Below are 19211 nucleotides of genomic sequence, written 5' to 3' on the forward strand. Positions count from 1 at the left end.
GTTTGGTAAATCAGGTGGTTGAAGGAGTTGAATTGTTGAAGAAATCTAGAGAGGTTGCAGAGGCCATTTTAAAGAACAAGTCGGCCATTAACGATGGCCTGAAGCTGGATCTTGGCCAAGCTCTTGCTCTGGAAAAGGTAATTGCCTTCCCGAAGCTGTTGATTATTGAACCTTGAAATTCTCATTCTGACATCTTCTAAAACTCTAAGTTTATCTCCAAATTGGTACTAACATTTGAGTGTGGACAAGCTTTCCATCTTGAAAGGTCAACGGTTCAATCATGAACTCAGCATAAATTTGAAGCAGTTTTTGCAACTGGCTGGTTGTTTTGTTGATGCAGGAGAGAGCTCATGAGTATTACAACGGAATGACCAAAGAACAATTTCAGAAAATGCAGGAATTCGTAGCTGGTCGGACCTCCAAGAACATGTAGTTTCCTCAACGGTCAGTACATTCCTCCCTACTTTCATTTACATCTGTAATTTAATTCTAGTGGGTCAGAAGCCTCTGTGTCATTTGTCTCAAATAGGAGTCTCAAATTCACGAGTAGTAGATGTTGTCTTCTTTAGGTATTTTCTTTCGAGATTATTCTTAAAGTTTTTAAAATGTGTATGCTAGCCGAACACCTTTCTAAAAAATGTTTCATTTTCCTCTCCAATCGAGGTTAGATCTCACCACCAAAGTATTCAAAATTGATATACCAGACAAAGTTGAAGTGGGTAGGTGTTGGTGTGGTACTTTAAAAGGGTTCAACAAAGTTCTTTTTCACGTTTGAGGGAGTAGGTGAGTAGGTGAGAACCCTACTTCATCAATAATTTGTGAGCCCCACCCTCGGTTGAACTAACAGTAAGAAAAGGGTCGTGTAAGTAATATAGGACTTAAAGTAAACAAAGTTCAAATGGAGGTGGCTATCTATTTAAAACTTAGCATCCTAGTTGAAGTGTGTAAATCTCTTACGGATATTCAAGATTATAAAAGAAGATCAATAATGATCGACAATTCTTACGATACAACTAACTAAACTCGATTCCAGTTAAGAGGGGTTTGTCATCGTTGGATAGCTCGAGGTTCGTGGTGCTATTTCATTGGCATTTTTACTCAACATAGCAGAACTTGTTTGCCTCCATCTATTATGTGAATATTTTTTTTTTTAATGTATCCCGTACTCTATTAGGCATAAATTAGGGTTATGTGTTTCATATAATATAATATTATATATAGATATTTAATTTCTACGTCCAATAAGTTTGCGAAAGATGTCCAATAATTTAGGAATCTTGTCTAACAAAAGAAAAAAAAAATCAAGAATCTATTAAATTTTTTAATCTATTAAATTATATAGGCTAAATATATAATTTAAACAGGAAATAAATTATTTTAAAATGTGTAGAGAGAGGGGAATTAAATAATGTAAAAGAAAAAAGGATAGTGAGTTGTCGGAGACAAATCACGTTAAATTAAATTAAATTAAATTAAATTAAATTAAATAAAATTAAATAAAACTAAAGGCATGGATGGATGGTGCGAAGCGAACAGATTTGGGTACGCAAGCAAAGAGATGCAGTTGGCTTTAGCTGCGTTGGAAAGGGTACGGTTGCAAATAAAAGAATTGCGACGTGTCTTCTCGGAGAGGCCCCCAGTGTTTAACATATTTAGCAAAAGGTCCTTTAGATTAAATTATATTAAATATTTTATTTTCTAATTGAGTTCAGTCCCTTGCTTATTATTTGCANAAGCCATGGATGGATGGTGCGAAGCGAACAGATTTGGGTACGCAAGCAAAGAGATGCAGTTGGCTTTAGCTGCGTTGGAAAGGGTACGGTTGCAAATAAAAGAATTGCGACGTGTCTTCTCGGAGAGGCCCCCAGTGTTTAACATATTTAGCAAAAGGTCCTTTAGATTAAATTATATTAAANATTAAAAGAATTGCGACGTGTCTTCTCGGAGAGGCCCCCAGTGTTCAACATATTTAGCAAAAGGTCCTTTAGATTAAATTATATTAAATATTTTATTTTCTAATTGAGTTCAGTCCCTTGCTTATTATTTGCATTTTAAAAAAAATGTCGGCATGAACAAATTATAAAATTATTATTAAAAAAAAAAAAAAAAAAAAAAAAAAAAAAAAAAAAAAAAAAAAAAAAAAAANTGCAATTAAAAGAATTGCGACGTGTCTTCTCGGAGAGGCCCCCAGTGTTCAACATATTTAGCAAAAGGTCCTTTAGATTAAATTATATTAAATATTTTATTTTCTAATTGAGTTCAGTCCCCTGCTTATTATTTGCATTTTAAAAAAATGTCGGCATGAACAAATTATAAAATTGTTTTTTTTTTATAAAAATTAAAGATTATAAGAACAAATGGAATAAGATGTTTGAAAGGTGCACGTGACAGCTTCAAAAATAGAAAGTAATTTCAAAAGAAGGGTAAAAAAAAGGCATACCATATTTCTGCTATTTTTGTAATTCCCCCTTTTTATTAATAAAAATCCCAATCACCCCGTGATTCCTTTACCCCATAAATAGCCATTGGATGCAAGACAAAGCTGACTCCGTTTCCACACACCGCCAAATCCATTTGTTTCCGCGTCACTCTCTTAAAACGACCCATCCCCTCCGTCGTTTCGAACCATTCTCTTCACCTAAAAAAAAAATGGCTTCCGCTCTCTGCTATTCCCACGACGCCGAAGACAAACAACCGCCCACCGCCCTCGAACCTGAGAGATCGACGCCGTTCAAACGATTTGATATTGTCACGGATTTCTCCGATCACCATTACGCTCACTCCAACTTGTTCCCCAACTGCATTGGATCGGATGTCTCGAAGAAGATCATGCGAGAGTGGAAGATTCTGGAGAGGAATCTTCCGGAATCGATTTTCGTTCGCGCTTACGAGGAGAGAATCGATCTTCTACGAGCCGTGATTGTCGGTCCGGCTGGAACTCCCTATCACGACGGATTGTTCTTCTTCGACCTGGCGTTCAGTTCCGATTATCCGATCAGTCCTCCGATTGTGTACTACCACTCCTACGGACTGCGATTGAACCCTAACCTGTACGAAGACGGCTATGTGTGCTTGAGTTTGATCAATACCTGGGACGGAAAAAAGGAAGAGCGCTGGAATCCGGCGATTTCAACAGTGCTTCAGATTCTGATATCGATTCAAGCGCTGGTGCTGAACGAGAGGCCGTACTTCAACGAACCGGAACTGGACGAGGCAGCGGAGGCGGAGATTTACTCGGACGCGTACAACAAGGAAGCGTACCTATTCTGCTGCAAGATGACGATGCGATTGATACAGAATCCGCCGAAGAATTTCGAGGAATTTGTAAGAGATTACTTCAGACAGCGAGGGAAGGGGATTCTGACAGCTTGCAAGGCGTATTCGGAGGGGCGCGTTAGGGTCGGGAGGTTCANAAGTGTGACAACAAATTTAGGTACGTTAGAAAAAAAAAATATAAAAGTTAATATTCTAGGTGGGGACCACTATTGAGAAAAAAAAAACATATAATATGAACATAGTATGGAACTCGTATATGAGAAGGAGATCATCGTACTAATCACCTTAAATAATGTTTTTAATTAGGTGAGAATATTTGAGATATATAAATGACAAAACTGTAAAGTTAGCCCAAATGCTTTTTGAAAAAAATATTTAGCCCAAATAAAATGATTGGATGGTTAAGAAGAGGCCCAACTCACATCCATATAATTGGTTACTTCATGCCTTGCTCTAATAAATTTATGAAAATACATCAATATTAGACACAAAATTAATATTTTATAAATTTATAAAATATAGATAACTATATTTGCTTTTAAAATTAATAAAAATTAATAGGTCATTTTATTAGTTGAAAAAACATTTAATCAATTAATAATAATTTTAAGCCACAGAAAATATAACAACCATATTTATAGAATTATATTTAATTGTTCTATTTTTGTTATTAAATGAATTAACTCGTTTTCAACGATTTAAAGATCCAATGAACATATTAGTTGAAAATGCAAAGCTCAATAAATGTCATTAAATTGAAAGAGTTCATGGAAGATGAGTATGAAAAATAATATTTAAATAAAGTAAATTATAAAATGCAAACAAAAAACATATAATAATAATATAAAAAAAACCCCTGTTTTCCGTAATAATTCTAGAAAAAAAGAAAAAAAGACAATCAAAAGGTGGCCGCCACGTGAAGCAGCCACATGCATACGTACGCCCATACGCATACCACCTTAATTTAACTAATCATTTGAATATTATATAATCTCATTTCAAAAAATCATTCACCTTTATCAATTGCTCACGTTCTTACTTTGCTATACATTTTTATAATAATATAAATATTATTCCAAACAATATGACAAAACATTAGGTTACTCGACCATTTTATGTCTTGTCCACCATACAATTTATATTATGCGGGCCCACGTTTCAAAGTATTGGGCCGAAGGGGATGGGTCAAGCCCAAAGACAAGAAAGCCCAGCCAAGCCCAGGAAGAGAAAACGTGTAACGTGACGCGATTTTAGAGAGAGAGAGAGAGGAAGAAAAGGCGGCTGAGTTTGAGATGTATTTTGAAAAGCAAGAAAAGAAAAGGAAAGGAAATCATTTTTTTTTTAAATTTTTTTTTAATTTTTCACTCTTTTTATTCGAATTATCTAAGAAACTATGTTTAATTAGTGTAATTATAAACTTAATTATATGTTTAATTTGTTTTAAAATATGATTAAAATATTAAACAACCTCTTAGCGGAAATTGTTAAGGTTGGCTCCAACAATAAAAATTAAAAAAAGAAGAGAGAGAGAGAGAGAGAAGGACATTGACAATAACAGAGGCAACAGAGGGATTCCCCTCCCCACAAGAGAATGAGGCGAAGACCTTCTCTGTTCCTCTACTACCGAACACAAATCTTCAACTCTGCTCCTTAATCTCCCAAATTTCACGCTTTATCTTTCTCTTTTCTAGTTCCTAGGGTTCCATTTGCCCCTCAACTACAAGGTTCTAGGGTTCTGAATTGGGGGTTTTCATTTCTGAGAGATGTGGGATGCTCCGGGGATTGATGAATCTGCTCTCTCTTTGTTGGAAGCCATTCGGGCGTGGTGGTGAAAATTTGAGCTCTGTTGGAGTCATTGGAACCAATTGTGGTGGCAAAGATTCTAAGGATAGCTTACTCTGGTTCTATGATTATGGCAAGTATGCTTCCGGTGATTTTTCCATGGCCGTCGTTCAGGCCAACCAGGTGCTTGAGGACCAGAGCCAGATTGAATCTGGTCCTTTTGGTACCTTCGTCGGAATCTACGATGGCCACGGCGGCCCCGACGCCGCTCGATATGTCTGCAACAACTTGTTTAGGCGTTTTCGGGGTTCGTCATTTTCCACTCCCCTTCTTTTCTGTAACTCTTGTTTACTGTATTTACTTATGAGTTATGATGATGACGATTCTTCTTCTTCTCCTCTAGTTTTCAACGGCTCGGTTTATCTGTTGACTTGGATGTGAGCTTTTTACTTTGTGCCGTATTTCTTACTCATTATCACTGCTCTTACTGATCCTTAGATCCATTGTCTTTTTCTTTCTTTTTTGGATTGCTGATTTTTCTTTTTTTCATTTTCCCCTTGGAAATGGATTACTGTTTGCGCTTGATTGGTGTTCTAGAGTTTCGAGTAAATTATAGCTTATGCTGTTGAGGAAGATAGAGCTAGCTAAATACAATGCAATTTTTGGTTGTGTTTTGTTTGAAATTGAATACTGTAGACACAGGATTCCTCTGACGGCTGATGATACTATAACTTCGCTCGATATTTTGAGCATGTAGTCTAGAAAAAATTATGCAAGATTTCCAGTAAACACTATTCGTTGTGTGTTCTTTGATTATACATGACTTTGTATTGTCTTTTTCAATATCGAAAAGGAAAAAATGCTGAACTTGAAAATTCTGAAACATGTTCCTGAATGTTCAACTTTTCTATTTAATTGTTTCGTTCCTAAATAAACAGGCTAGGTTGACATTCTTGAATTTTTTATGCAACAATTGCAGATGAAGAACAAGGAGTTGTGACTCGTGAAACCATCCTGCAGGCATTTCGTCGAACAGAGGAAGGGTTTACAACCGTCGTGTCAGAGTTGTGGAGTACTCGACCCGAGATAGCAACAGTTGGGACGTGCTGTCTAGTAGGGGTGATACATGAGCAGACACTCTACGTGGCGAGTCTTGGAGATTCTCGTGCTGTGTTAGGGAGGAAAGTTGGCAACACTGGAGAGATTGCTGCCATTCAGTTATCAACGGAGCATAATGCAAATCTTGAGGATATAAGGCATGAATTAAGAGATATGCATCCAAACGATCCTCAAATTGTGTTTCAAAGGCGCGGAGTTTGGAGAGTGAAAGGCATTATACAGGTAAAAATTACTGTTTTGTGTCAGTTTAGACCATCTCGTATCTTGTTGACTTCCTCCTATTCAATTGTTTTTCATGTTTTCACCTTCTCTATTATAAATTGTAGTTTTTAGGTATATCCTGTTTACAACTTTAGGAACTGTCTTCGTGTTGATAGGATCGCTTGTATAAGATGATTTAAGTTTCGTACTATGTTACATAAAGGGGTGGAGATGTTGTAACCTTTTCCCTCACTAAGTTTTTTGAGCTTCTACATTCAGAGTGTGGGGGAACGATACTCAGTGTACGGTCGTCATATTTCAGAATTCCGGGTATTTCCCGGTACCACCCGAGCTTTCATCCTGCTAATTTTTATCACTTTAGTGTATCTGAGGCAACTGACCTGAATCTGTGCACGGTCGACTTCGATATTAGAAGCTTGGTTCTGGACCAGTGCTTTAGCATAAAATTAGAAACACCACATCTTTCAAGGCTTGCAGTCAAGGTTTTCTTTACGTTTAAGCTGGGATGAGATCTATTCGTTTGTAACTATCGTGCATGTTTGAGGGTAATAGAGATCCTTAGTATAAAAATGTTGCTGTTTTCTTTATCAGATCAACCACACTCTTGCATGCCGTTCTTGTAGNTTAGAAGCTTGGTTCTGGACCAGTGCTTTAGCATAAAATTAGAAACACCACATCTTTCAAGGCTTGCAGTCAAGGTTTTCTTTACGTTTAAGCTGGGATGAGATCTATTCGTTTGTAACTATCGTGCATGTTTGAGGGTAATAGAGATCCTTAGTATAAAAATGTTGCTGTTTTCTTTATCAGATCAACCACACTCTTGCATGCCGTTCTTGTAGGTTGTGAGAGCACCCGCACCCTTTGATCACTTTGATGTTCTCTGCCGTTTGTTTCTTTGATCACTTTGATGTTCTCTGCCGTATGTGAATAGTGATCATATGTTCAAAGTTTGTGATAATATCTCATGCAGGTTTCTAGGTCCATTGGGGATGTCTATATGAAACATTCTCGGTATAATACTGACAGAATCAATGCTAAATTTAGACTTCCTGAACCGATGAATATGCCTATAATGACTGCAGTACCCACGATTCTTGCTCACCCTCTTCATCAAAACGATTCTTTTCTTATTTTTGCATCCGATGGACTTTGGGAACACCTAACCAATGAAAAGGCTGTGGATATTGTCCACAATCATCCTCGTGCAGTAAGTTTCCCTCCACCTTCTATTCTTTAGTCATCATAGAGAATAATACTGGCTCGGATACTTACCGTGTTTATGTTATGGTGCGAGTGATGTGTTAGGTTCGAGCTATCTTTTAAAACTTTAATTGTTTGCAACCATTTTCGGAAACACATTTGATGGGTCATCTTTGCCATTGGCTTGATGCAGGGAAGTGCAAAAAGGCTTGTGAAGGCAGCCCTTCAAGAAGCAGCTAGAAAACGAGAGATGCGGTATTCAGATCTTCGAAAGATCGACAAGAAGGTTCGGCGTCATTTTCACGATGACATTAGTGTTGTTGTTTTATTTTTCAACCACGACCTTATATCCCGAAACCATACCCTCCTAGATCAGCCATTATCAGTCCGAAGTGCCTTCGATCATTGATTCAAATTTTTGTTGCTAAAATATCAACAAAGGAAAAAGAAAAAAGAACGAAGAAAAACCCTGTAATTTGAACCTTAGATACATCCCAATGCATCCCAGAGAGCTTCTCTGATACATATATGGTCATTTTTTTTTATTCCAAAGTCATTTTTTTTNCATTTTTTTTTATTCCAAAGTCATTTTTTTTTCCTTATATATATATATATATTTAACTTACATTTGTAGAACCCCAGATAGATNTCCTTATATATATATTTAACTTACATTTGTAGAACCCCAGATAGATCTTACACTTCATCTGGACCGTTCATTTCGTTCACCTAAAAATTTCAGTTACGCAAATTGTCTGATGTTCGGTTGTATTTCTTAGGTATACTTTGTATGATCCGAATAAAGTTTTATAATTGGTTGTATTTAAAAAAGAAAATAGTATTTATTTATTTATTTATTATTATTATTATATAATAATGTTGCATTTACAAATACGAGTTACTTATGATGCGGAGGTTTTGTTGGATTATCATCTCTCCATAATGTTCTATTTTATGTAATATTTAATATATTCGTGGTTTTAATTTAATCATTTTAATTCCTGGAGATGGCGTTACTGTTGCCAAGTTGCTTTTCTATTAATTATACACGCGCAAATGATTTGATTATTTTAATTAATTAATATTGCTCAGTGGTACCATCATTTCTTCTCTATTTATCAAGTTTCAAACCATAGACTATACATTGATTCATTTACATGTTTATTAATTTGGAAAAAATATATTAATTAATTTTATATTCTCCATTAATTTTAATGTAATATTTAGTAAACATAACTTAATATTCTATGCATGTCACACATGCACGCTAATTTTATAATTAACACACAAAAATAAAACTAAAATAATTAGGAAAAAGTCACTCGATATATGTTTTTAATATAAGATCACCAACTTTATATATTAATCATACGACCCAAATCATTTAACATAACATAAGATTTTTAATACATTATATTTTTTCACAACACACAACACACAACAAAACATCACTGTGTGAAACGCCAAACCTTACATGTCTTGGACATTCCACTTTATTACAAGAGAAAAACATTATTTGTTTCCTTTACAATTCGCAAGCTGTGATGATGACGACGATGATGGTGATCGGGATATATTTTTTTAGGGTCTGTATGGCTTCTCACTTGAGAAGTAACGGTGAGTTTCGGTATCCGAACCCTTTCCGTAGTTTTTATAACCAAGATTTTCATCGTCCTCATCTTCGTTGTTGTTCATGCCAACGTCAGCTTGAGCAACATCAGCATCTTCAGAATATTTCACACCACCGAACACTCCCGTTTTAGGGATTTGACCACTAAAGCTTTGAGCTAGCTTACGCGCATCTTTCTTCTTAACCACGTTGTGCATGGTCGCATCTGTAAACACGAGCAGCAAGAAGACGGCAAAGAGAAGAAGGGTCCTCTTCATCATAGTCATCGCAAAAACTGATAAAACGAAGCCAAAAACGACACTTATTTAGACGACGAAAAATAAGAGGGAAAATTAGGGATGGTTTTGATTAGAACTTACCTTGTATTTGCTTGTGAATGGGAAGGCAATGAAGAACATGGTATGAATGAGGAAAAAATGGAGCATATTTATAAAGGCAAAATTGAGGCCACTGNTACTTGTGAATGGGAAGGCAATGAAGAACATGGTATGAATGAGCAAAAAATGGAGCATATTTATAAAGGCAAAATTGAGGCCACTGTGTTGAACACTGCAGAGGTATATATAGCAACAAAAGATTCTAAATAACGTCTTGAAAGCACCTTTGTGGAGACATGCAGGAGAAATAAAAAGTGCGGTTACTAACCGTAGTGGAGATACCATAAATGTTTGTCGCCTCACTATAAGGCGTGTTAAAAGATATTTATAAAACCGGCCCAACTCGACTCATCAACACCCCTACAAGAACCTTAATGAATAAGTCAGAAGAATCTTCAAGTTGGACTCAACTTGTATGTAGGGCTTGCTCGATAAGGTTCGCTCGATGGTACCATATTAGTCAGTATGATCATATNTGAGTCGAAGAATCTTCAAGTTGGACTCAACTTGTATGTAGGGCATGCTCGAGAAGGTTCGCTCGATGGTACCATATTAGTCAGTATGATCATATCACTCGAACAATATTAAAAGTTGAGGATCAAACCACGTAGCCATGTTTGGTCGAGCTATTTTTTTTTAATCTTATAATATTTTATTTAGTTAATATATAGATATTATAAATACAACTAATATTATTATCCAAGGGGGAGTATAATATGGTTACTTATGCATGATAATAAAATGTTGGTACTAATTTAATTATATAAAACGGATTATTCAAATTCAAAATATCTTTTTTTTTTTCCCAATAAATTTATTAAAAGAAAAAAAAAAGCGTGGGGCAGAGGGATGGCATACCACACAAACCACTGAAGAAGAGGTAATTATGATTTAGGGTTTAATTCCCACTTATTTAAGTTTCAACGGTTTAATAATTAAATCACGAATTTTATTTTTTTAAATATATTTTAGTNTGAGGATCAAACCACCTAGCCATGTTTGGTCGAGCTATTTTTTTTTTAATCTTATAATATTTTATTTAGTTAATATATAGATATTATAATATGATTACTTATGCATGATAATAAAATGTTGGTACTAATTTAATTATATAAAACGGATTATTCAAATTCAAAATATCTTTTTTTTTCCAATAAATTTATTAAAAAAAAAAAAAAAAAGGCNCTGAAGAAGAGGTAATTATGATTTAGGGTTTAATTCCCACTTATTTAAGTTTCAACGGTTTAATAATTAAATCACGAATTTTATTTTTTTAAATATATTTTAGGGAATTCAATTGGTCTTTTTAAAATTTTAAATTTTTTAATATATACAATATCTCTACCGTAATGATAATTTAGTGGTTAATTTCCTTTTTTTTTTTTCTGCCTCTTAAAAATAACTGTGGGCCTCCACTTTCTGGATTGATAGTATCCATTGGGCCTTGTAAATTGGGCCCAAAACAAAACAAGAGCAAGCCTTTCTACCATGGCGACAAATCCATTCATTGTATGTTCGATTGCATTCCGTTGGTTTCTCTGTTTCATAAGCTCCATCATCTCCATTGGCGCCAAAGATTAAGTTTAGAAGTTCCGGAACTTTTCCCGCGGTATCAAGATGGAGAAAAGGACGAAAGAATACCAAACTCCTCTGAGAGATCAAGCTGCGAATCGTAGATCAAAGAAGCCTCTGAAGGTACAGTTTCTTTTGTCGGTTCTTCTCATCTTTCTCATTCTCTAGTTTAATCTCTCGTTCGTTCTGCTGCAATTAAGATCACCAAGAGTTTGACTGCCACATTTTCATCATTTTGCGACGATAAAATCCAGCCAATTTTGAAGGAAGACTTTTCTCCGATTTCCGTTGTCCCAAACATCAATCAAATTCCTGATATCGACACTGTAAGTTCCGATTCCTTTGTGATTTTTGGACGATCTGTTCGATTTAACTTTTCATTTAGTTCTCTTGCTCTATGTCTTCGTGCTGAATCTGCGTTCTTTTTTTATTTCCTTTATTAGTTGATCTCAATTTGTGGCCCATTCATAATGAGAAGAAGATTTGTTATCTATTATTTGCTCAAGTCATATTCGTTTTTTTTTTCTCCGCCTATAATCTACTGCGACTAGAGTGTTCACTTTGAAATTTAATGTATGGTCCAGCGACGAAACAAAGTATATTAGATTTATGGCACTGGAATATGATTGATTTCAAAATTTGCTGGTTTTGTAAGTCATTTTTCTCTATTTCAGAGTTTCTTGCAAGATGTCAATCCAGCTCTTTCAGTTTCCTGCGAGAGCTCGCTTTTCCCCGAACTTTTTCCATCTTCAGTTGTTACTTTTGACAATAAGCAGCTTGACAAGGTTCCAGTTAATTTTGGTGGATCTAATAATTTAGATGAAGCAAGCGCGGGTTCAGTGGAGGCGGAGATTGCCGTGAATTACTTAAGGCGTGCTCTTATTCAAGTCTTGCAATCGACGGATGTTGATCATCAGTCTAAGAAGCTTATAGATGCATCCGTGAGGATCATTGTGGACGAATTTCTCGCCATACCTCAAGAGCGAGACCTGATTACTCGGCTTATTTCTTCCAAAAGTCATGTTCTGTCTCTAGGTTTATTCCTATGGATCATCGTCTTGGTATTGGCTTTCTTTTCTGGTTTGGGAGTCGAGAACTGTTTCATTGGTCCACTGCCAACTTAAACTTGCGAAGATACTCCTTGATCTAACATTAGAGGTTAGATCTTAATCGATTTTTTTTCATGACAGGTATATATGCCTTCTTATACTTCGATACCTTTGAATTGGACTGTTTCATCTTCTTACATTAGAAACCTGCTGAACCGTGAAAGTTTGTTGTCAAAAGTTAACCGTACATTAGCCTCGCATTTGGCATACTATGATTTAATGTTTGATATTTTCATAAACCTGTGGGTGAACATATGATCTTCATTTTTTTTTTAATCCTTTACGTGTTATATTTACTGGCATAACTGCTTATTAGTCAGTCTTCACTCTCTTATTTAACTGAAGCGAATATTTAAGTGTGTTTTCATTTCCATAAGTTATATTCTGCGCGACGAAATCAGGACAGATTCTTTTGAATTCGAAACTACAACGACGTGACTGAGGGAAGATCCAAACTGCTCTGAATTCTTGAAGATCTAGTTGCAGTGATGAAGAGTCGGGTCTGATTTGCTATTCAACAACGATTTATGGTAAACAGAAAGGTATGTGCAGCTTTCTGAGTATTTTGCATACAATCCAGCATTATTGCATTTTTTAGCAACTCCTTTCTGGAGCACCATATCATATGCTACTGTAAGATGTATTTTCTTTACAAAAGAGGATGACTTAAACAACCAAGTCATGTTAGTGGTTGGTACATCCTGATACTGATATGACAAGATCACAGCCAGTTAAATGCAAATTTGGTAAAAGAAACGTTTTAGATTTTTCCATGAAAGAAATAGATTGGAATTAATTATTTCGAAGGCATAAATGTATTGTCGTATATTTTTCGTAACTCCTTTCTGGTGCATCATATTAAGCATGATATTATAGAATGTATTTTCTCTACAAAAGATGATGACTTGAACAAGAAATAACATGACTGATTGAAGAGATCATGTTAGGGTTTGGTATATCCTGAGATGATGATGACAAGATTACAGCCTGCTAACTGTGGATTTAGTAGAAATTCTTTTTGGGATTTTTCTTAGAAGAAATGGATTGCAATTTAGTTTTTGTAGGAGGCACAAAAGCTTCCTATAAACCATTATACTGATTCCATCTGGTAATTAGAAATCTTCAGTCAATTACTCGTTTACTACATTGAACAGAGTTCTGGTTTGCTCTCTGATGGTGGTTAGATTTGAACTTAAATGACTTGTTTCTTACGCCAAATGAACACTGAGAAGTTCTGATTGGCTCAATGATAATTGTTTGTCACCTATAAATGATGAGGCTAAATTTTAGTGGCTAAAGTCACTAACTTCCAGGATCTCAATGCAGGACATATGCATGTTACCCTACCAAAGAGTAGATAATGATAAAATGCAGCTCATTTGGGTGCATTTTTCTATTCAGAAGCAAAATAATAATTTTCTAATCAGATGGGATATGTTTTATGTCCATAAGATTGAATAGTTTTGGCTAATTCACACGAAATTCTCCAATGGGAAACCTTGACCACCTACATGTACTTCATTGAAAAGATTTGTTCTGTCCTATTATACATAGAAACAGATGAAGATTTTCAGTTGATTTTGGCTCAGCTGGCCTCCTGGTCTTTCAGTCTCACAAGTTTACCCTTTGAGTCAAAAGATTTTCTTATGGAAAATAACAGTATTCACTAATTATCATAAAAATCTCATAGGTTGACATTTTCAACATGGTCATATCATTCCTTCCCACTCCTCAGCATGTCTTGTTCTTAGGCTTCAGCATACAATCTGCGTAAAAGCAAATTTTTAGTACAGATGATTTGTACCATCATTATTTTGTAATTGGTTTTGCAGATTGCTTATTTCAATAAATGTGAAGACAAATGACAACCAGCCAGTGGCGTCCTGACCACCAGCCTTTTTTCTGATGCTAATATGCATTATACATCCGGACCTGCATGCATGCAGCTGCCAGGTATGTGTATAGCTCATATTTATCTATCATCTTTAATTGATTTTTCCCCCTCCCCAATGTGATTGGCTTTGGCATCTTCTTTCTGGTACTCTGTAATCTATTAAACCTTCCGGCCCTCGCTACTTCATTGTGTCTGACACGAAGGACGCAACCTTCCTCTTAATCATAATGGCTCTCATAGTAAATTAATCTTTAGCTATACTTTAAGGTTTATTCGGTGGGTTGTTCTCTTGTGTATTGCTTACACATGGTCACAATGATTATGGTTGAGAAAGAGGATTAGGTTCATGATTATCAATTCTAATGTATAATATTCAGAATGTGAAAGCCTAGGGCGTGCTACCATTATTAGGCCTTTGAATTTTTGTTGGTGGAATGTTGACATGACCACCAAAAGAATGGCTGACCGGGAGGAATCTGATAGCCGAATTTGGAGAAAAGAGTTTAAATTCCTAAAATCTTAATGCGAGTGTTATAGAAAGTGTTCATTCATATTTAGTCATACTAGGATATTTGAACAAACTAAGAGTAAAATGGTGGGGGTAGCTCTTTAGCAAATATTTGAAAAAAAAGAAAAAGGTTGAGTAAAATATGCTTTTCTTAATCTAAACAATGAATTTTTTTTTTTTTTTTTTTTGCTTTCCATCCATCATTTTTATTTTTATCTGGTTNTGTAATGTTAAATGAGGTTGCAACAGTAGAAAAGATAATAAATAGATAATAGATGCATTGCTTATGTACCTCAATCATGTTTGAACAACAGTCATAATGATTTATGTCCGTTGATTTTGTTCTATATATATATATATATCTAGAATTTGCTAACACTGTTTTATTAATTTTGTTTGTTCTAGAAATTAAAATTAATTGGTCTAATCTTAAATCAATCTTGTGGATCAGTAAAGAACCTAAAGCTAACTTGTGGTACATGGGAATGGACGTGTACGGACAAAAAAGATTCTCTACGGCTTTAAATGCAATACATTGAAGACTCGGATGGCAAAGGTACACACAGTATCCTACTCACACTCCCACATGAAGACTATAGTGAAATTGACATCTTTCCACTGAAAAAGAAAAAGAATGGAAAGATAAAAGTGGATAGAATCTGAAGACTAAGATGATGTTTAAAAGGTTAAAATGGACTAAAATACATACACATTTAGGATTTTTCTTTTTTTTTTTGTTAAAACAATGTATTTATTTCATACAATAAATGAAAGAATATAGTGAAATATTGTGACATATAAATGTAACAGAAAATTCAGACGGAACTCGGTGGGGCTTAAAAGTCAACCATATGGAAATGCGTTTTCCCCGATTGATTGATTGATGGATGCACCGAGTATCCATCCAAAGTTTGTAAGTCTGTTCATCGCACGCGTGTACATTTTGCATTGGACGCCGCTACTTCATACCTATCAGTTTCGGTTAAAGGTTTGATATTCCTTCGTAAGGCTTTTTATTTATTTATTTATTTATTTATTTTATTGGAAAAAACGAATTTTGTTGAACTAAAACGAAAATAATTAAAAAACCCCATATTTTTAGATTAAAGGGAAAATACCCCAATCATTAACCAAATCAATTGAAATTAAGAATGCTTCCTACAAATAAACCAAGGGAAATTATACTGTGTAAAGTTGTAATTTTGTATATCTAATATGTAGCTATTTTCAACCAAACTAGTTACTTGACTGGTTGATGATAAAATTTTATTTCAATTTTCTTTTTATCATAAGAATAAAATCGTAATTTAAAAATAGCATGAACTAAATTTATATTTGCATATTTTTTTGAAAATAGTGAACAAATGTCACAAATATAAATAATCTAGCTCACTTGATCTACCTTCACTCCCATATGGAAAAACTACTATTTTTTTTTTATAGGCAAGTGTTGAAATTGTCGATTTTTTTTGGACTAAATTGTCGAAAAATTGTCCATCGCTCTTGTTGAAGTTGAGTGGACTGGAAAATGTATAGAGAGGACGTTGGCGTTGGCCACAGCCTATATGCACCAAAAATTCTAGGAATTATTTTAACACTCGGAAAGGAAAAGGAAAGAGAATTTATTTTCTTTTATTTTATTATTTCCTTTAAAGGTAAATAAATGGATAATTTAATTTTAGTTAATAAAACCATTTTCTCCAACCCTTTTAAATTTATAATAATTTTAATCTGTAAATTTTATTACTAGGAATTGAGTCTGTATATAATAAAAAACAATAATATTGGAAGACTAAATCTTATTTTCGTAAAAGTTGAGGGAGGGAGAAGGACAACCATATTGGTTTTAATTTTTATAAAATATAATAGAAAAAGGCAAAAGGCTTGTGGAGTGGAGGTTGTCAATGGGTGAATGCAAAGAGTGAGTAAAGAAAGGCCGAAGGAGTCCCAAGCCTTTGGGTGTATATGAATTCTGAATCAATAAATATGAATTCTGGTTGCTTCACAACTTTATTTCCCTTCTCCCTCTCTCTGTCTACCCACTTGCAGAAGAGGACACCTTAAGAGCGGGTTCCATTTATGTCTTTTCGCTCTCCTAACCCTCTGTTTCATCTTCTTCACAGTTCTTATGTTTTCGTTGATCCAGGTTTCGTCTTCCAAGGAATTTCCCCAAAAGGTACCAATCTTATCAACTCCCTTCTCTTGCCTTCTTCCTCCTATTATCATTACAATTTTTAATCTTCCTTTCTCCCGTTCTCAAGAATTTTCAATTTCTATTCTTCATTTGGGAGCTTCCGTTTCTGTTAGTCTAAATCTGTCATTTCCTTTTGATTCTTCCTTCCTCAGGATATCTTCTTTGCTTGCTCTTGTTCCGTTAGGTGAAACATAAATTTGGAGAAGAGAGATTGGATCATTGGTCCATCTTTGAATCATCGATTTGTTGACGGTAACCAATTTTTGTTTTTGTTTTTATTTTTATTTTTTTGAGATCGGATCGGTGCGTCTTGATGGCGTCATCTGTTCTTTCGAACTCCGATCGCATGCGGGAGTCTTCAAGGAAGCAAAAGAAGAAGAAAAACCACGGCAACAGAGACCGTCATCAAAACCAGAACCATATTAACTGGAAATCTCAAGCTCAGAAAGAAATTTACTCGTCCAAGCTGGTACGAGCGTTGAATCAAGTGAGGCTCAGTCCTTCGAATGAGGCGCCCCGCCGTGGTAGAGCCGTACGCGAGGCCGCCGACAGAATCCTTGCCGTCGCCGCCAAGGGGAGAACCAGGTGGAGCCGAGCCATTCTAACGAACAGGCTGAAGCTCAAGTTCAGGAAGCCGAAGAAACAGAGAGCATCCACCGCTGGAAACAACCGCCCAAAGAAACCTAGAGTCAGCGTATTGCGGTTGAAAGGAAAAACGTTGCCGGCGGTGCAAAGGAAAGTTAGGGTTCTTGGACGGCTAGTTCCCGGTTGCCGGAAAGAACCTTTGCCGGTTATCCTAGAAGAGGCCACCGATTACATAGCTGCACTTGAAATGCAAGTTCGAGCTATGAGTGCCCTCGCCGAGTTGCTCTCGGCCTCAACTTCTGTTGCAGGCTCTAGCTCCGCTCCTCCAAGCTGATGCCTCGCTTTTCCACTGGTGTTTTTCTTCGCCCCCCACCCCACCCATTTCTCTGCTTCTCGTATCTTTGCTTTCCTTGCCCTTACGCAAGTGAAGTAATCGTCTGTTAAATATGGTTGCTGCTGTTTTCTTCTCCTTCCCCTTCATATTCTATTTTTTTCCCCTCTTTACTCTTCTCCTCCTCTTGAATAACTTCTTTGGAATCCTATTCCCGACAAGAAGAAAATGGAAAAGGAACTTGGAATCCGTACATATTATGTGCTGTAGCCCTCGGCCTCGGTTTGTCTGTTGTTTTACAATTACTTTGTGGATTCATTAACCCTCTTAATAGCACTCTTGATTCTGCAAAGTCGATGAGAAGAAAAAACACATTTTTGATGAATCTTAGGCAAGTGTTTACTTGATCAGGGTCTTAGTAGGTGATCAGGAAAAAAGAAGAGGGCCTTAGCTGGTGAGGGAGGGACGTATTTGAATTTGGAAACTGAATGTTAATTTATCTGAGAAATTGGCTTCATTTGTGTTGTTGCAGTTCACAAGAGTGTAGTCTATTCTGAGGTCCAGGACATCCAGCTTAGATTAACTTCTTTTCTACTACTCCACCCTCTAATTATTACAGTTTTTTGTTTGTTGTCTGTTTCGTGTTGGTTTTTGTTCTGAAATGGATAAGTCCAAAACTCCAGTGGGGCAAAAGCAGGCAGAGGAAGAGGAGAGTGGTGGGAAGGGTGTGTGAGTTTAGCAAAGCGCGGTGTGGGGCTGGGCTGGAGGGGGGNCAGTGACAGCCCTAGATTTTTGGGGCATCCATGTGTGTGAGTGATATTGATTTATAAAGGTAGATGTATTTAGTGTGCGAGGCAATTCTAGGTTCACCTGCGCTGCTAAATATCCAAAAGGAGGCCTTGTTGGCACAGCTCACTCTTAGTGGTCTGCCACTTCCTCAGCTGTGCGCTGGCTGGCACATGTCCTTCCACATGCCTTGCTCTGCTCCCAATTCTCTCACTTCTCTTTCCCTTTCATTGTCATTTGGATTTCTAACTTTCAACACTTCCTTTGAGCCCCACTTCCTCACTTTGGAACAACAGCACACCTCTCTATCTTTTTCCATACATTCACTATTTTAAGCTTCCTTCCTCTGTGATTTTTCTTTTGAATTTTACTTCAGAAATATTACTCTTCATTCATGATTGATGATTGATGATGTGAGATTATGTTCACATTTTTACGTTATTTTTCTTTTAAATTTTTTCCATTTTGATGCGATGGTCTTTTATATTTATAATTGATGTGAAATTGTGGTGTTTACTTACATTCTTTGGATATGAAAGAACTGAGCAGAGGGGGTGGGTGTTTTTTTTTTTTTTTTTTTTTTTTTTTTTTTTTTTTTTTTTTTTTTTTTTTTTTTTTTTTTTTTT

The 19211-nt window shown here is 35.8% G+C and overlaps 4 protein-coding genes and 1 long non-coding RNA gene across 6 annotated transcripts; all 5 read left to right on the top strand.

Annotated features, from left to right (window-relative positions):
- LOC111778951 lies at positions 1 to 550 on the top strand. The gene is made up of 2 exons (XR_002812618.1): positions 1 to 137; positions 341 to 550. It is a non-coding gene; the product is annotated as an uncharacterized LOC111778951 (long non-coding RNA).
- Positions 551 to 2206: 1656 nt separating this feature from the next.
- LOC111778700 (probable ubiquitin-conjugating enzyme E2 25) lies at positions 2207 to 3596 on the top strand. Its single transcript, XM_023658673.1, has 2 exons — positions 2207 to 3433; positions 3583 to 3596. The coding sequence occupies exons 1-2, from the start codon at positions 2530 to 2532 to the stop codon at positions 3594 to 3596; spliced, it is 918 nt and encodes a 305-aa protein (XP_023514441.1). The 5' UTR covers positions 2207 to 2529.
- Positions 3597 to 4789: 1193 nt separating this feature from the next.
- LOC111779402 (probable protein phosphatase 2C 42) lies at positions 4790 to 8141 on the top strand. Its single transcript, XM_023659573.1, has 4 exons — positions 4790 to 5365; positions 6038 to 6399; positions 7370 to 7606; positions 7793 to 8141. Exons 1-4 carry the CDS (start codon positions 5047 to 5049, stop codon positions 8006 to 8008), a joined length of 1134 nt encoding a protein of 377 aa, XP_023515341.1. The 5' UTR covers positions 4790 to 5046; the 3' UTR covers positions 8009 to 8141.
- A 3011-nt stretch (positions 8142 to 11152) lies between these two features.
- Positions 11153 to 15453, top strand: LOC111779010. The gene is made up of 5 exons (XM_023659038.1): positions 11153 to 11301; positions 11379 to 11504; positions 11853 to 12829; positions 14120 to 14240; positions 15141 to 15453. The coding sequence occupies exons 1-3, from the start codon at positions 11224 to 11226 to the stop codon at positions 12300 to 12302; spliced, it is 654 nt and encodes a 217-aa protein (XP_023514806.1). The 5' UTR covers positions 11153 to 11223; the 3' UTR covers positions 12303 to 12829; positions 14120 to 14240; positions 15141 to 15453.
- Positions 15454 to 16512: 1059 nt separating this feature from the next.
- LOC111779011 (transcription factor bHLH147-like) lies at positions 16513 to 18151 on the top strand. 2 transcript variants are annotated; one of them, XM_023659040.1, is made up of 3 exons: positions 16513 to 16685; positions 16813 to 16865; positions 17036 to 18151. In XM_023659040.1, exon 3 carries the CDS (start codon positions 17197 to 17199, stop codon positions 17800 to 17802), a length of 606 nt encoding a protein of 201 aa, XP_023514808.1. In that variant the 5' UTR covers positions 16513 to 16685; positions 16813 to 16865; positions 17036 to 17196; the 3' UTR covers positions 17803 to 18151. The 2 variants fall into 2 exon arrangements, with proteins under 2 accessions (XP_023514808.1, XP_023514807.1); XM_023659039.1 differs by having other exon boundaries at positions 16513 to 16865.
- The last annotated feature ends 1060 nt before the right edge of the window (positions 18152 to 19211 follow it).

Source organism: Cucurbita pepo, chromosome LG17 (genome assembly GCF_002806865.2).
Source record: "Cucurbita pepo subsp. pepo cultivar mu-cu-16 chromosome LG17, ASM280686v2, whole genome shotgun sequence".
Lineage (NCBI taxonomy): Eukaryota > Viridiplantae > Streptophyta > Magnoliopsida > Cucurbitales > Cucurbitaceae > Cucurbita > Cucurbita pepo.

What these genes read in the sequence shown, in the direction of transcription:
- LOC111779402 (XM_023659573.1), top strand. Translation starts at nt 5,047, where the DNA reads ATGCTCCGGGGATTGATGAATCTGCTCTCTCTTTGTTGGAAGCCATTC. An exon ending in GAGTGAAAGGCATTATACAG is followed by an intron (nt 6,400 to 7,369) that starts GTAAAAATTACT and finishes TATCTCATGCAG; the next exon opens with GTTTCTAGGTCCATTGGGGA. An exon ending in TCCACAATCATCCTCGTGCA is followed by an intron (nt 7,607 to 7,792) that starts GTAAGTTTCCCT and finishes GGCTTGATGCAG; the next exon opens with GGAAGTGCAAAAAGGCTTGT.
- LOC111779010 (XM_023659038.1), top strand. Translation starts at nt 11,224, where the DNA reads ATGGAGAAAAGGACGAAAGAATACCAAACTCCTCTGAGAGATCAAGCT. An exon ending in GATCAAAGAAGCCTCTGAAG is followed by an intron (nt 11,302 to 11,378) that starts GTACAGTTTCTT and finishes GCTGCAATTAAG; the next exon opens with ATCACCAAGAGTTTGACTGC. An exon ending in AAATTCCTGATATCGACACT is followed by an intron (nt 11,505 to 11,852) that starts GTAAGTTCCGAT and finishes TCTCTATTTCAG; the next exon opens with AGTTTCTTGCAAGATGTCAA.
- LOC111779011 (XM_023659039.1), top strand. Translation starts at nt 17,197, where the DNA reads ATGGCGTCATCTGTTCTTTCGAACTCCGATCGCATGCGGGAGTCTTCA.